Raw genomic sequence first — 13,157 nt, 5'->3', positions numbered from 1 at the left:
ACCTCTGCAGTCACCCACATTCAGTGGATGGGTGGACGAATGATCAGCCCCGCAGGACAGGGCTGAGGATAGCCTCCGCGATGCTCAGCTCCTCAGCACGCCATCCGTCAGCACCCAGGTGGCCTCCAGTTTAGGCCCGTGATGTCACAGGACGCACTGAGACGCAGCCTCCGAGATACCCAGCTCCACCCACGTGCCATCCACCAGTCCCAAGCAGCTTCCGGATCAGCCCAGTGACGTCACAGGATGCGAAAGAAGAGCGGCCTCCGCGATGCCCAGCTCTACACATGCGCTGTCCCTCAGCCCCAAAGAGCTTCCGGTTCCACCCACTGACGTCGCCAACAAACCCATCAGCCAGGGTGAAGTCGCCCGCGGTGATGTTGGTGCATCCGGTAGCCGACCCCGGGCACTGGCCCCTCACCCGCGCGCACAGGTAGGGGAGCCCCTGCAGGGTCACGTTCTCCAGGGACCAGGCCGGGTGGACGAGGACAAACTCCAGGTTCCCTGTGAGGTTGATGCCGGCCAGGAACGGCCTGCCTGGGACAAGAGAGGGGCTGCTGTTCATGGTGCAGGCTGTGGGGTCAGCCGCCCACGTGTGCGGTCACTAACCCATGGAGTCATGTGGCCAGCCAACCCATGTGGTCACTGACTCACATGGTCACCTGACCAAGGGGTCATTACCCCATGTGGTGATCCCTCCACGTGGCCACCAACCCACGTGGTCACCCACCCATGGGGTCACCATCCCACCCGGCCACCAAGCCACGTGTTCACCCACCCACAGGGTCACTAACCTGCGAGGTCACGCAGTCACCTGTCCACATGATTACCCACTCACACTGTTACCCACTCACGGGGTCATCGACTCACACAGTTACCACCCGTGCGGTCATCCACTCACATCAACCCACCCTGGCAGTCAGCAACTCAAACTGGTCACCCGCCCACAGTCACCCACCCACATGGTCACCCACCCATGCAATCACTAACCCATGCAGTCTCCCGCTCATGTGACCAGTAAGCCATGGGGTCAACCACCCATGCAGTCACCCACCCATGTGACCCCTAACCCATGGGGTCACCTGCCCATGCAGTCACCAAGCTGTGCCATCACCCACACAGACTCTGGCCTTCTCCATGGTCAGAGATTCAGATGTCCAGCAGAGGCCAAAGTTCAGACAGCAGGGGCTCACAGGATTCTTGACTCATGAATTTCTCCTGTTACAGAGGGCAGGTGGGCTGGACAGTGACCCCAAAGATGTCCACATCCTGACCCTATGTGGTGGACACAATAATGTCCGCACGGATGTTCACGCCCTGTCTACATCCTGACCCCCTGTGGTGGACAGAGTGATGTCCCCAAGCATGCCCACGCCCATGTGGTGAACAGAATAATGTCCCCTAATACGTCCTGCTCCATTTCTCCACTTGAACCCAAAGCCAGCCCCTTGTGCTAGGACGTGCGTGTGACCAGGTGTCCCAGTGTGAAGGTGGCACTCACTTGGGTGGCTGCAGCTTTTCATGTGCTCCAGGTAGTGGACGAGGTCTGGGTGCTTCATCTGGTTCCCCCACCAGTAGGGAATCCTGGGCCACAGTTCTGCATGCTGACTCATGGACGCCTCATCCTTGTACCACAGGATGACCTGCTGGCCCTGTGACCACAGCTGGCATAGAGTCAGCACCTCCTGGGTGGGAGTCATCTGGGTGCCCGTGAGACATGTGCACAGGGGTTATTGGGCTGCTTTGTAACACGATGTGTCAGTTATTGGGGGTGTCCGAGAAGCTACAGTGATGTGTGGATTATTGTGGTGTTTATGAGCAGGATGGGCTGGTTACTGGGTTCTCTGTGAGAAGAGGCAGTCACGGGTGGATTATTGGCATGTCTGAATAGACACTGCTGGGTAGATTACTGGGGTGTCTGAGTGGAGACGGTGATGGGTGGGTTATTGGGGTGTCTTGAGCATTGATTGGTAGATTTTTGGGGTGTTTGAGTGGAGACAGTGATGGGTAGATTACTTGGGTGTCTTGAGCAGTGATGGGTCGATTATTGAGGTGCCTGAGTGGAAACAGAGGTTTCTGATAGGAAACAGCGGGTGGATTACTGGGGCATCTTGAGGCGTAATTGATGGATTTTGGGGGTGTCTGAGTAGAGACCAGGAAGGGTGGATTATTGGGGGTGCCTGTGACCAGTGATGGGCTGGTTATTAGGGTGTTTGAGTGGAGACAGTGGTGGGTGGATTACTGGGGTTCTGTGAGCAGCATCATCTGGTGCCTGAATCAGCCTCACGCAGTCAGCGGATAGTCTGATTACAGTGAAGCCTAGTGTTCCCACCGCCCCTGCTGCAGAGAGCATGGGGAGCCTGTGGCCCCTGCTCACCCCGCAGGGACACAGCATGTCCCCAAAGATGTTCTTGATGCAGCCCATCAGGTACTTGCGTGGGTCCTCCATCATGCCCTTGAAGTTCCTGCACGCCAGGATAACCACCTCCTGGGGGTGGTTCTCCAGCCACTCCGAGATCTCCGTGAGCATGTCCTGGGTGGGGGTGGAGGAGAAGGGCCTTGTAGTGAGAGACAGAGGGGCGTGTGTGGGGACTTTCCCCAGCACAGCCACTCTACAAACCGGTTGGGGGTTCCTGACACACAAAGACATAAAGCGTGGTGCCTGCTCCCAAGGGACCCAGCCTCTCCTGAGTGGCAGTGGGAAGCTGTGGCATTGCTCTGGTGTGTGTGTGTGTGTGTGTGTTTCTGTGTGTGTATGTACACGCTGCTGTAGGTACAGGTGCACATGCATGTGTGCATGTGTTCAGGGTCTGTGTGTGCACAGATATGCATGTGTGTGTGTGTGCACAGCAGCAGAGAGCAGTGCTTATAATACTGTGTGAAGTCTGTACTCCAGGGAGCATGGGAGGCCAGCAGGGTACATTCACAGTGAGGCCCAGGCCGGAACCTCCAAGGGTCATTAGGTTCTGTGGTGGGGCACCGGGGGCCTAGGCCAGAGTGAAACATTAAGTGACTTGGCCAGCAGCTGAGAGAATGGATTGGACACCCCAAAACTGGACACAGGAAAAGACATGTCAGGGACCTGGTTTAGTCAAATTCTGGGAGACACCCCAGAGGCCAGCGGTAGAGGTGTGAGTTCAGAAATGCATGTTGGTCGGGACTTCTGAGTGCCTGATGCCAGAGGTCAGCCCTCTCCTGCCAGGAGGAGTGTGTCCGTCGCCTTAGAGATCAGTGTCTTCTAACGGGAGTGGACCTGTGTTGTCCCCATAAAGGTCAGTCACTCTTGCCTGGAGTGACCGTGTGTCCATCTTAGTGGACGTTTGTCTGTTTGAGTGAACTTGTGCCCATCCCTTCAGAGGCCCTCCCCGTCCTGCCTGGACCAGACGTGGGTGTCCCTGGCTGGCGGACCACCCCCCCCCCCGTCCATACCCCCTGCCCCCGCCCCCACCTCCACAAGGGCCGTCGTGTACACCATGTGGCCAGAGTGCAGGTTCCCCTTGGTGTCCTCCTCTGTGTGTGCCATCCACAGGTCCTCACGCCGGCATCCAGCTGCTTCGTGATGCTCAGCACCTGCACACAGAGGTCGGTCACCTGTGCTGGGCACAGAGGGTGGCCCCCCGCTCAGGGGCTGGGCATGCACTGAGGATGCCCAATGAGGGCCACATCGTCCACTGTGAAATCAACAGTGTTGGTGCTGCCGGGCTTGAGGCTCTGCTTCTGGGAACGGGGTCTCCAGGGTAACTGGTCACGTGGCGCCCACAGCCCGGGTCCAGATTGTGGTCTTGGGGGGGGTGTTCCTGCAGAGTCCAGCCTCATCCTCCTCTCAGGCAGTCCTTGGGTGGAAGCGCCCTGTGGGTTCACCAGCCCAGGCTCCAAATACCCAAGCTGGACCCTTGGACATGAGGACACACAAGACCCACAAAGGTCTGTGCCCACCTCCACAAACAGTACTGGAAAAGGCAAGAAGGAACCAAGTGGGGAGAACAAAAGGAAGAAACATCTGTCCACCACACAAATAAGACAGAAAAAAGCAAAAAATAACTTTAACATAAACTGAAAAATGAAAGTTGCTCAGTTGTTTCCAACTCTTTTCAATCCCATGGACTGTAGCCCACCAGACCCCTCTGTCCATGGAATTATCCAGGCAAGATTACTGGAGTGGATTGCCATTCTCTTTTCCAGGAGTTCTTTCCAACCCAGGAATTGAACCCATGTCTCCTGCATCGCAAGCAGATTCTTTACCAAGTGAGCCCCACCAGGGAAGCCCTAATATAAATTCATAGCAGAAAATATACTGTGTCATCTACAAGGAGTCATAATGGAAAAAGAAAAAATATATAAGGATAAAAAAGGGAAAGAAAATAATAGATTTCCTCTATCCAAAAGAAAAGAAAAAGCAAAAACTAACATTAACATAAACTAGTAGCAGAAAATGGTACTGTGTTCTCTAAACAGAGTCATAATGGAAAAAGAAAAAAATATATAAGGGTAAAAAAATGGGAAAGGAAGTCACGCCCCCCCCCGAATCCAAATTAAAAGAAAAAGCAAAGATTCATATGAATATTGTCAGCTACACACAGGCACTTGCCATCCACCTCTACTAGGATTAAATTAAGTGCTGCTGCAGCCACTGACCTTCAACACCCCTTTAAAGACCACCACCCGTGCCCCCCCATCCCACACACAACCCAGTTCTCCTTGGCAGCCATCCCACTTGAGACCCCGGCAATGAGGCCCCCCAGGATGGAGGGACCCTGCCCTGGAGGGACATAGAGCAGAGGGACCCTGGCACCAAGGGACCCTCAGAGCAGAGGGACCCCAGTCCTGCAGGACTCCTGGGTTCTGGTGGACCCCCTACTGCTCACTCCCTCCTCTGGGTGTGAGCTGTAAGGCCAGGCTGCAGGCACCTGATGCAAGCAGGAATGAGGTTTGCCCACATTCCAGCCCTGGCTCTCTGCCCGTCAGATCCCCTGAGGAAGATTCTAGCAACCAGGGATCTCCCAGGAGAAAGCAGTTACACAAGGCAAGAGCTTTGCTTGACAGCCATCTGTCCCCTCCAGGTGGGCCCCTGCTCCTGGGGGCACCTGGGCCCAGGTGGGTTCTCTACCCAGTCCAGCCTCCAACCCCTGGCTAACATGTGCCAGTGACAGGACCACTGTCAGTTGGGTGCCCCCTCCCCGCAGACAGGGCCCCCAGCATTGACTCCTCTACATCCTCCACAATGACTGCTTCCCACCCGGCTTCTCTCCACCCCATAAGACCCCCGATCCACCCAGGAGAAGCACTGCAGGGGAGGGGTGGGAGTGTGTGCGTGTGTTCTCAGTCGCTTCAGTCGTCTCGACTCTGTGACCCCATGGGCTGTAGCCTGCCAGGCTCCTCTGTCCATGGGATTTCCCAGGTGAGAATACTACAGTGGGGTGCCATTTTCTCCTCCACGGATCTTCCCGTCCCAATGAGCAAACCTGTGTCCGCTGCATTGCAGGCTGATTCTTTACTGTCTGAGCCACCAAGAAAGTCTCCCTGGAGGCGGTGCCGGGGTGCAAACACAAACCCACCTCAGAGGACATGGGAACTCAACTATTGCTTATCTGGGACCAGGAAGGAGCTCTGGTGTCAGCTCAGCTGCACAAAGTGCGGGACCCAACCTCCCCCTCCCCACCCCCCCCAGTTTGCCCAGCCTCTGTGACTTCAGACGGTGATGCTCTTAGTCCATGGGTCCCACTCTGGCTTCGGGCTGGTTCCAGAGTAAAGCTGTGTCCTTTCCTACCTTTCTGGGAGGCTCTCTGGGTGGGGAAGATCCCCTGGAGGAGGGCATGGCAACCCACTCCAGTATTCTTGCCTGGAGAACCCCATGGAGAGAGAAGCCTGGCGGACTACATCCATGGGGTTGCAATGACTCATACATGACTGAGCGACTAAACAACAATTCTGCTTTACAGCAGGTTTGTTCTCAATCCCGTTTCCCCAACAGGGATAAGGACACTGCCCCCTGTGGGTGACACCAGCAGCTGGAGCTGGGGCCAGGGCCCAGACGTGCCTGCAGACCCTCACCTGGGTGATGGACCACTTGAGCACCACGGGCAGGGTGACATGACAGAACTTTGCCCCAAAGCTCAGCAGCCTTGACTCCTTGTGAGAGATGGGTGACTTCTTGTTCAGGCGGTATGTCATCGTGTCGTGACTCCCTGCAGGCAAACAAGGCGGGAGACAAGCCTGTCTTCTGTGCCCCCAAGCCTCCTTCAGGACGCACAGCTGTAGTGCCGCAGGGCTCGGTGAGTCCCTAAAGACATATCCACTGAGACCAGGGAGCTGAATCTTATCTTGGAATGGGGTCCCTGCAGATGTGAGAAAGTGAAGAGCAATTTATTTAAGGAATCCTGTTTTTAGACAGGAAAGGCTTAAGACCACTTTGATTTTATGGTTTGTTGTTTCCCAGGTGGTGCTCGTGGCAAAGACCCTGTGTGCCAAAGCAAGAGACATAAAAGATGCAGGGGTGATCCCTGGGTTGGGAAGATCCCCTGGGAAGGGAATGACAACACACTGCATTATTCTTGCCTGGAGAATCCCATGGACAGAGGAGCCTGGTGGGTACAGTCCATGTTGTTGCAAAGAGTCGGACACAACTAAGCACAGACAGATCCTCTCTAGTTACAAGTACTTTGAAGTTATTCATAGTATTTTTAGGCTCTTTATGACGCCAGTGTTGTGGGTCATGTGTGGTTTCATTTATTTTGTGATCTGTTTCAGAGACAGTGTGGAGAGGTTCACACTTTAGTGGTCACCTGGGTACAATCCAGAAATCTTTCCCTTCCGTCTCTGAACATAGATTTAGGCTAGCTTTATTTCTCTCTCTCTCTCTCTCTCTCTCTCTCTTTTTTCTTATTTATTCTTAGGGTCAAGGGCCGGGAAGGAGGATTTGATGATGTTACGGAAGAGTGAATGGATGGGTGGATAGACAAGTGGACGGATGAATGGATGGATGGTGGGTGGATGGATGGATAGATGGAGGGTGGACAATGGATGGGCCAGTGGGGTTGGATCGGTGGATGGGTGGATGATGGACTGGTTGGTGGATGGATGGATGCATGATGGATAGGTGGATTTATGGATGGATGGGATGGTGGTTAGATGGATGGGTGAGGGGATGGATAGGTGAGTGGGTGGGTGGGTGTGTGGGTGGATGGATGGATGGGTGGGTCAGCAGCCTCTGGTCCTTGCACACAGTGGTGTATGACTCACCATGAAAAGGAGTGACGTTCTGACACACCCTACATCGTGGATGGACCTTGAACACACGATGATCAGTGAGAGAAGCAGACACAGAGGGACACATGTTACGTGTCCATTTATAAGAGATGTTCAGAACAGGCCAATTTACAATACAGAAGCAGATGAGTGGTGCCCGGGCTTGGGGGAGAGGCATCACGAGTTATTATATACAGGGTACAGGAAGGAGAGCGGCCAAGGGCCCCTCTGGATGGAGGAGGCCTGAAGACTTGGAAGCCTCCTCCTTGTGGGGCCCCCACAGCCTTCCCCACGGGCAAGCACCTGGAAGGGCTGAGAGACCGGGTCCATGGTTCCCTGTCTGCTCCACACCCTCAAGGGCAGGGCCACGTAGGGGCCCCTCCTCCCAGGGATGGGGTGGCTGGCATAGAACCCCACAGCTGTCAAGAGGGTGAGAAAGAGTCTAAAGCTGCCTTCCATAGAAAACAGCACTTCCTGTTTGTCCAACTGTCCATGTGGGCTCCCAGCGGGCAGTGCCCAGGGACACAGAGCCAGGTCAGTTCCCGGTGTCCGCGCGGCCAGAGGAGTGCTGGTGGAGAATGGGGCGCGTTTGCACCTCTAGGAGGTGAGCAGGGTGGTGCTGTGTGGCAGGGACCCTCCCCTCCCAGGCCATGGTGTCTGGTGGCCGCCCCTCTGATGGCCTGAGCACTGCTGTGTCACCCTGGAAGTGCCTGCCGGCCTGGTCACCATGGGGCATCCCCAAGCCGAGATGCCCGCCCATGGCTGAGCTTTGCAGCATTTTTGCAACCAAACTGGCTGGAGTCAAAGGTTCCTCATTTTAATTAGATAGTTCCGGTACCACTTATCGAGTTGTTTGGGGAGAGGTGGACACCTTAAACTCTGGGCCGTCCAGGCTCAAGTGCAGAAGGTGCAGCACAAGTCTGATGGAAAAGGTGGGTGGAAAGGTAAGGGGTCCCCAGGAGTAGGACAGAGTGGCTGAGAAAGCACAACCCCTCCCCAGGGTGGCTGGCATGTGTCCTCAAGGCAGGCTCTCGGAGGTTCACATACCTTCCAGGTTGAATGGGATAAAGGGGACAGAGAAGGGAAGGTGCTGGTGTGTGTATGTATGTGTGTGCAGTGTGTGTGCGTGCGTGTGCATGTGTGTGTGTGTGCATGTGTGTGTGTGTTTGGTGTGTGTGTGTGCATGTGTGTTTGGTGTGTGTGTGCATGTGTGTTTGGTGTGTGTGTGCAGTGTGTGTGCGTGCGTGTTTGGGGTGTGTGTGTGTGCGTGTGTGTGTGTGTGTTTGGTGTATCTATGTGTGTGTGTTTGGTGTGTGTGTGTGTGTTCAGTGTGCCTGTGTGTGCCTGCATGGGTGCATGTTTGGCCCTGAGGCTTCCCACACTCGGACCCGTCTCGCAGCCGCATCCCCGCCAAGCCGAGCCTGCGGGGCCTCACCTGGGATGGAGAGGTGGTGCAGGGGCACATCCCAGAGCTTAGAACTCAGCGCTGACATCCAGTCCGCGTTCGCCTTGGTGGCACAGGAAGGAGCCGGGCGAGTTCACCTGCCAGCCCATCAGAGGTCGAGCCTGGGATATCTGGGGGAGGAAATGGGACTTTGCGTAATTAAATCAGGACGTGCAGAAGACCCAGTGCTGGTGGCGTGGAGGCGTAGCTCTGAGAAACGAGAAACAGCGGACTTCTCTCCAAGAGAAAGGAGGATTGGGTGGTGGAGAGGGGAGAAGAGCTCTAGAGACAGAGAGACTAAGACACAGAGAGAAATGGACAGAGACATGAAGAGAGACAGACAGAAGCAGAGCGAGGGGAGAGAGACACAGGAGGTGAAGTGAGGGTTTGAGGGGGAGCAAGGGAGGGAGGAGATGGACCACCAGACAGACCCCAGCAGCTCAAGTCTGTTCTCCCTGAGGCTAGAGCTGGCGTTCCCCTCCAGAGGGTCCCCCACCCTCGCGCTGTGCACTAACCCCTCCTCTTGGGGCTGAGAGGGGCCCAGTTGAGCCTGTGGGGTCTCCAGGGATGGGGGCTTCCATCCTAGGGGCTATGGAGCCCAGACACTAGGTCACACCGCCTTCACTCCCCAGAGGCGCTCTCTCCATCGGGTGGGTGTTGCTGCAGTAAAAGTGACTGGAGAGGCTCCCAGAATGAAGCACCCACCTGAGCAGCTATGAAGCTGGGATTGCCTCTGGTCAGGGTCTGAGTGTCCCCTCTCTCCTGTTCTGGGTGGGTGTCCTGGTGGAGCGGGGACAGATGAGTAAAAACACTATAGAGACTTTACCCACATGGGGCCAAGCATGGCCATCCCATCATGCAAGGAGATGATTTAAAACACAATCACCTGGAGACGTGAACCATGACTTCTGAGTGGCGTCTGCGGACTTTTGTCCACCCACCCAGATCCTGATCTCACTCCCAAGCCCCTGTGCCTTGTCTTTCCACGTGGGAGAGGGGACAGAGCCCTCTTCGTGGTGTTGAAGGTGATCTGAGGGTCCAGGAACCCCCTGCCTCACCCACCATGTCCTGGGAACAGTTTCTGCAAAGACCCCTCCCTATAGAGACTCAGATCCTCACTTCCCTGACCTGGCCACAACAGACCAGTCCCTCCCCAGAATCATCAGTTGGGGCTGACCCGGTCATTCCCAGGACCAGTCAGAACTTGGGTCTGTGACCCACTGGTTCCGCCTGCCCAGCCCCAACTGCAGCCACTTTCCCTGCCTGGGCAGAAGCCTCCCCTCACAGCTCCTCCCGAGTCAAGGCCTGTGGTCCATGTGCCATCAGGACTGCTTTCATGGCAAACATACGCCTGGGCCTTTATTTTTGTGTTTACTGCTCTCTACGGACAGGGGTTGTATCTATTCTTAAGGTCCCCTCTCTATAGTAATAGTTCCCTTCTGTTGTCATAGTACCCCCTCTACAGTAATAGTCCCCTTCTGTTGTCGTGGTCCCCCCTCTACAGTAATACTCCCCTCCTATTGTCATAGTCTTCCCTCTACAGTAATAGTTCCCCTTCTATAGTAATAGCCCCCTCTAATATCATAGTTGGAGAAAAGCATGGCAACCCACTCCAGTATTCTTGCCTGGATAATCCCATGGACAGAGGAGCTTGGCGGGCTCCATGCAGTCAGTTCATGGAGTTGAAAAGAGTTGGACACGACTGAGCGACCAACACTAATGTCATAGTGTTTAGAGTAATAGCCCTCTTTTCTCAAAATTCCACTTCTACAGTAACTGTGCTCCTCTACTGTCATAGTCCCCCCTCTATAATAATGAAAAGTGACAGAAAGTGAAGTTGCTCAGTCGTGTCCGACTCTTTGCGACCCCATGGACTGCAGTCCACCAGGCTCCTCCGTCCATGGGATTTTCCAGGCAAGAGTATTGGAGTGGGTTGCTTTTATTACTCCCCTTCTATTATCATAGCCCGCCCCCATAGTAATAGTTCTTCTACAGTATTAGCTCCTCTCTAGTGTCATAGTAACCATTTCCCCTATGGAGTAACAGTTCTCTATTAGAGAACTAATAGAGTAAGAGTTCTCCTTTATTGTCATAGTCCTCCACCCCATACACTCATAGTCCTGTGTCTATTGTCATACTTCACTTTCTATTGTCATAATCCCCCCTCTGCAGTAAAAACCTCTCCCCTGCTGAAATAACCCCCCTCTAATGTCATAGTCCTGCTATATAGTGATAGTCCCCCCTCTATTGTCAAAGTTCCCTTTCTACAGTAGTACTGTCATAGTCCCCTCTCTGCAATAATACTCCTCCTTGATTATAGTAGTACGCTTCAATGATAACAGTCTGCCTCTAGTATCCCCCTTCTAGAGTAAAAGTCCTCCATTGCTATAATCTTCCTCTACAGTAAAAATCCCCATCTACTGTCATGGTCCACTCCATGTTGTAAGAAGTCTGTCTCTGTGGTAATAGTCTCTCATCAAATAATCTCCCTCTGTTGTCACTATTCCCCTTCCACAGTCGAAGTCCCCCTTCTACTATAACAGTCCTGCCTCTATTGTCATGGTTTCCCCTCTACACTAATAGTCCCCTTCTGTTGTCCCTACTCTATATTAGTAGTCCCTTCCCTATCATAATAGTCCCCCCTCTGTAGTAATAGTCTTCCTCAGTTTCAGTAGTCCCTTTCTATTGTAATAGTCCCTGTCTGCAGTTACAGACCTCCGTTCATTATAATAGTCCCCTCTAAGGTAGTCGTCCTCTTCTACTCTAATAGTCCCTCTCTCTTTATTGTAGTTCCCTCTGCTCAGTAATAGTTCCCCCTCTACAATAGATAGACCACCCTCTACTATAATAGTCTCACATATACTATAGCAGTCCTCTCTCAACAGAGAGAGTCCTCCTTTATTGTAATAGCCCCCTCTATGGTAAGACTCTTCCCTCCATAAATAGTTCTGCCTCTTCTGTAATAACCCCCCTCTTCAGAATGGCCCCCCTCTATTGTAAAAGTTCCCTGTATTATAATATTTCTCTGTATTGTCATAGTCCCTCCTCTACTGTAACAGCCCCCACAGTATCAGAGTCCCCCTATTGTAACAATCCCCACAGTGTCAGAGCCCCCCAATAATAATTTTCCCCCCTCCACAGTAATAGTCCCCCACTACAGTAAGGGTCCTCCTTGATTATGAGTCCCCTCTCCACAGTAGGGCTTCCCTGGTGGCTCAGCTGGTAAAGAATCCGCCTGCATTGCGGGAGACCTGGGTTCAGTCCCTGGGTTGGGAAGATCCCCTGGAGAAGGGAAAGGTTACCCACTCCAGTATTCTGGCCTGGAGAATTCCATGGCCTGTCTAGAGTCAGACACGACTGATGAACTTTCACTTTCTCCACAGTGATATACCCCCTACATGGCCATAGCCCTATTTATTGTTGTATCTCCCCTCTATCATATTAGCCAGCTCTCTACAGTAATGTTGCCCCTTGTACAAATAAAGTCCTACCTCTATGTAATCATCCCCCTTCTAGAATAATAGTCCTTCTCCCTGAAGAGCTCATCCTCCTGTAATAGGCCCCTTTCCTCTTCACAATAACCCTTCAGAATAAGAGTCTCTTCTCTAATCTGAGTAGTCTACGAGATGCAAGTAGAACACACAGCAAAACAGTATGTCAGAACCCCAAGCACCACACCGTGGGGAGCCCCCGTGGATGTGTGTGCCCCGCCACGTAGGACTCCTTTGGTGTGTCTGTGTCACCATCCTGCGGACACCTGTGGGTGTGTGTCTTTGTCTTCCCCTCACAGAGGAGACCTCCCCATTATACAGGTCACCTGCCCACTGGGTGTCCTTTCCACAACTCTCCACCTAGCACAGGTCACCTGCTCACTCCTGAGTCGTCCTGTCTCCACATCCCTGGACCTCTGTTCCATCAGAATCTGGGTCAGGGTGTCACAAGCGCTTCATCTTCCCATTTGCACTGGCCTGAGATGGTGGTGGGTTCACTGTGATGGGAGGAATAATGTCCCATCGCCTGTGGACACCAATCCTGTACTTGCAAGACACTCTCCCATCTCCCAGGCACATAGGTGTGGGTCACCTGTCCTCTCTTCCTTGTCTCCGAACCCCAGCTCTCTGGTTTCCCAGTGCAGATTCAGGAGTGCTCAGCAGTAGTGCCACCCAGCCGCGAGGCCTCAGACAGCACCCCAGGGAGCAAGCCGGGTGCCCCTGCACACCCTGATGGCTCTTCCTCCTGTGAGTCTGCCGCGCCCTCTGAGTTCTCAGGCCACTCAGGTGAGCAGGTGGGGCGCGTGCCGGTGAGGTCAGGTTCTGCCCCCGCTGGCCCACGGTGAGGCACTGGAGGAGGCCCCGTGTGACCTCATGCACGTCTGTGGGTGGGGATGGAAACAGAGGCGCTCAGGAAATAGTTCTCAGGTGAATGAATGGATGGAGCAGTGCAGGGCCAGCAAACCCAGCACATAGCT

At 54.0% G+C, this 13,157-nt stretch overlaps 1 protein-coding gene across 1 annotated transcript; it reads right to left on the bottom strand.

The window, feature by feature from the left end:
* Positions 1-130: 130 nt before the first annotated feature.
* Positions 131-8,799, bottom strand: LOC136153949 (PI-PLC X domain-containing protein 1-like). Its single transcript, XM_065916089.1, is given in 8 exon segments — positions 131-537; positions 1,502-1,685; positions 2,378-2,533; positions 3,449-3,534; positions 3,537-3,570; positions 6,052-6,185; positions 8,681-8,766; positions 8,768-8,799. Coding segments are annotated over 8 exon segments (1,119 nt in total).
* Positions 8,800-13,157: the final 4,358 nt, after the last annotated feature.

This window comes from Muntiacus reevesi, chromosome X (assembly GCF_963930625.1).
Source record: "Muntiacus reevesi chromosome X, mMunRee1.1, whole genome shotgun sequence".
Lineage (NCBI taxonomy): Eukaryota > Metazoa > Chordata > Mammalia > Artiodactyla > Cervidae > Muntiacus > Muntiacus reevesi.
This window is presented reverse-complemented; position numbering and strand designations above follow the sequence as displayed.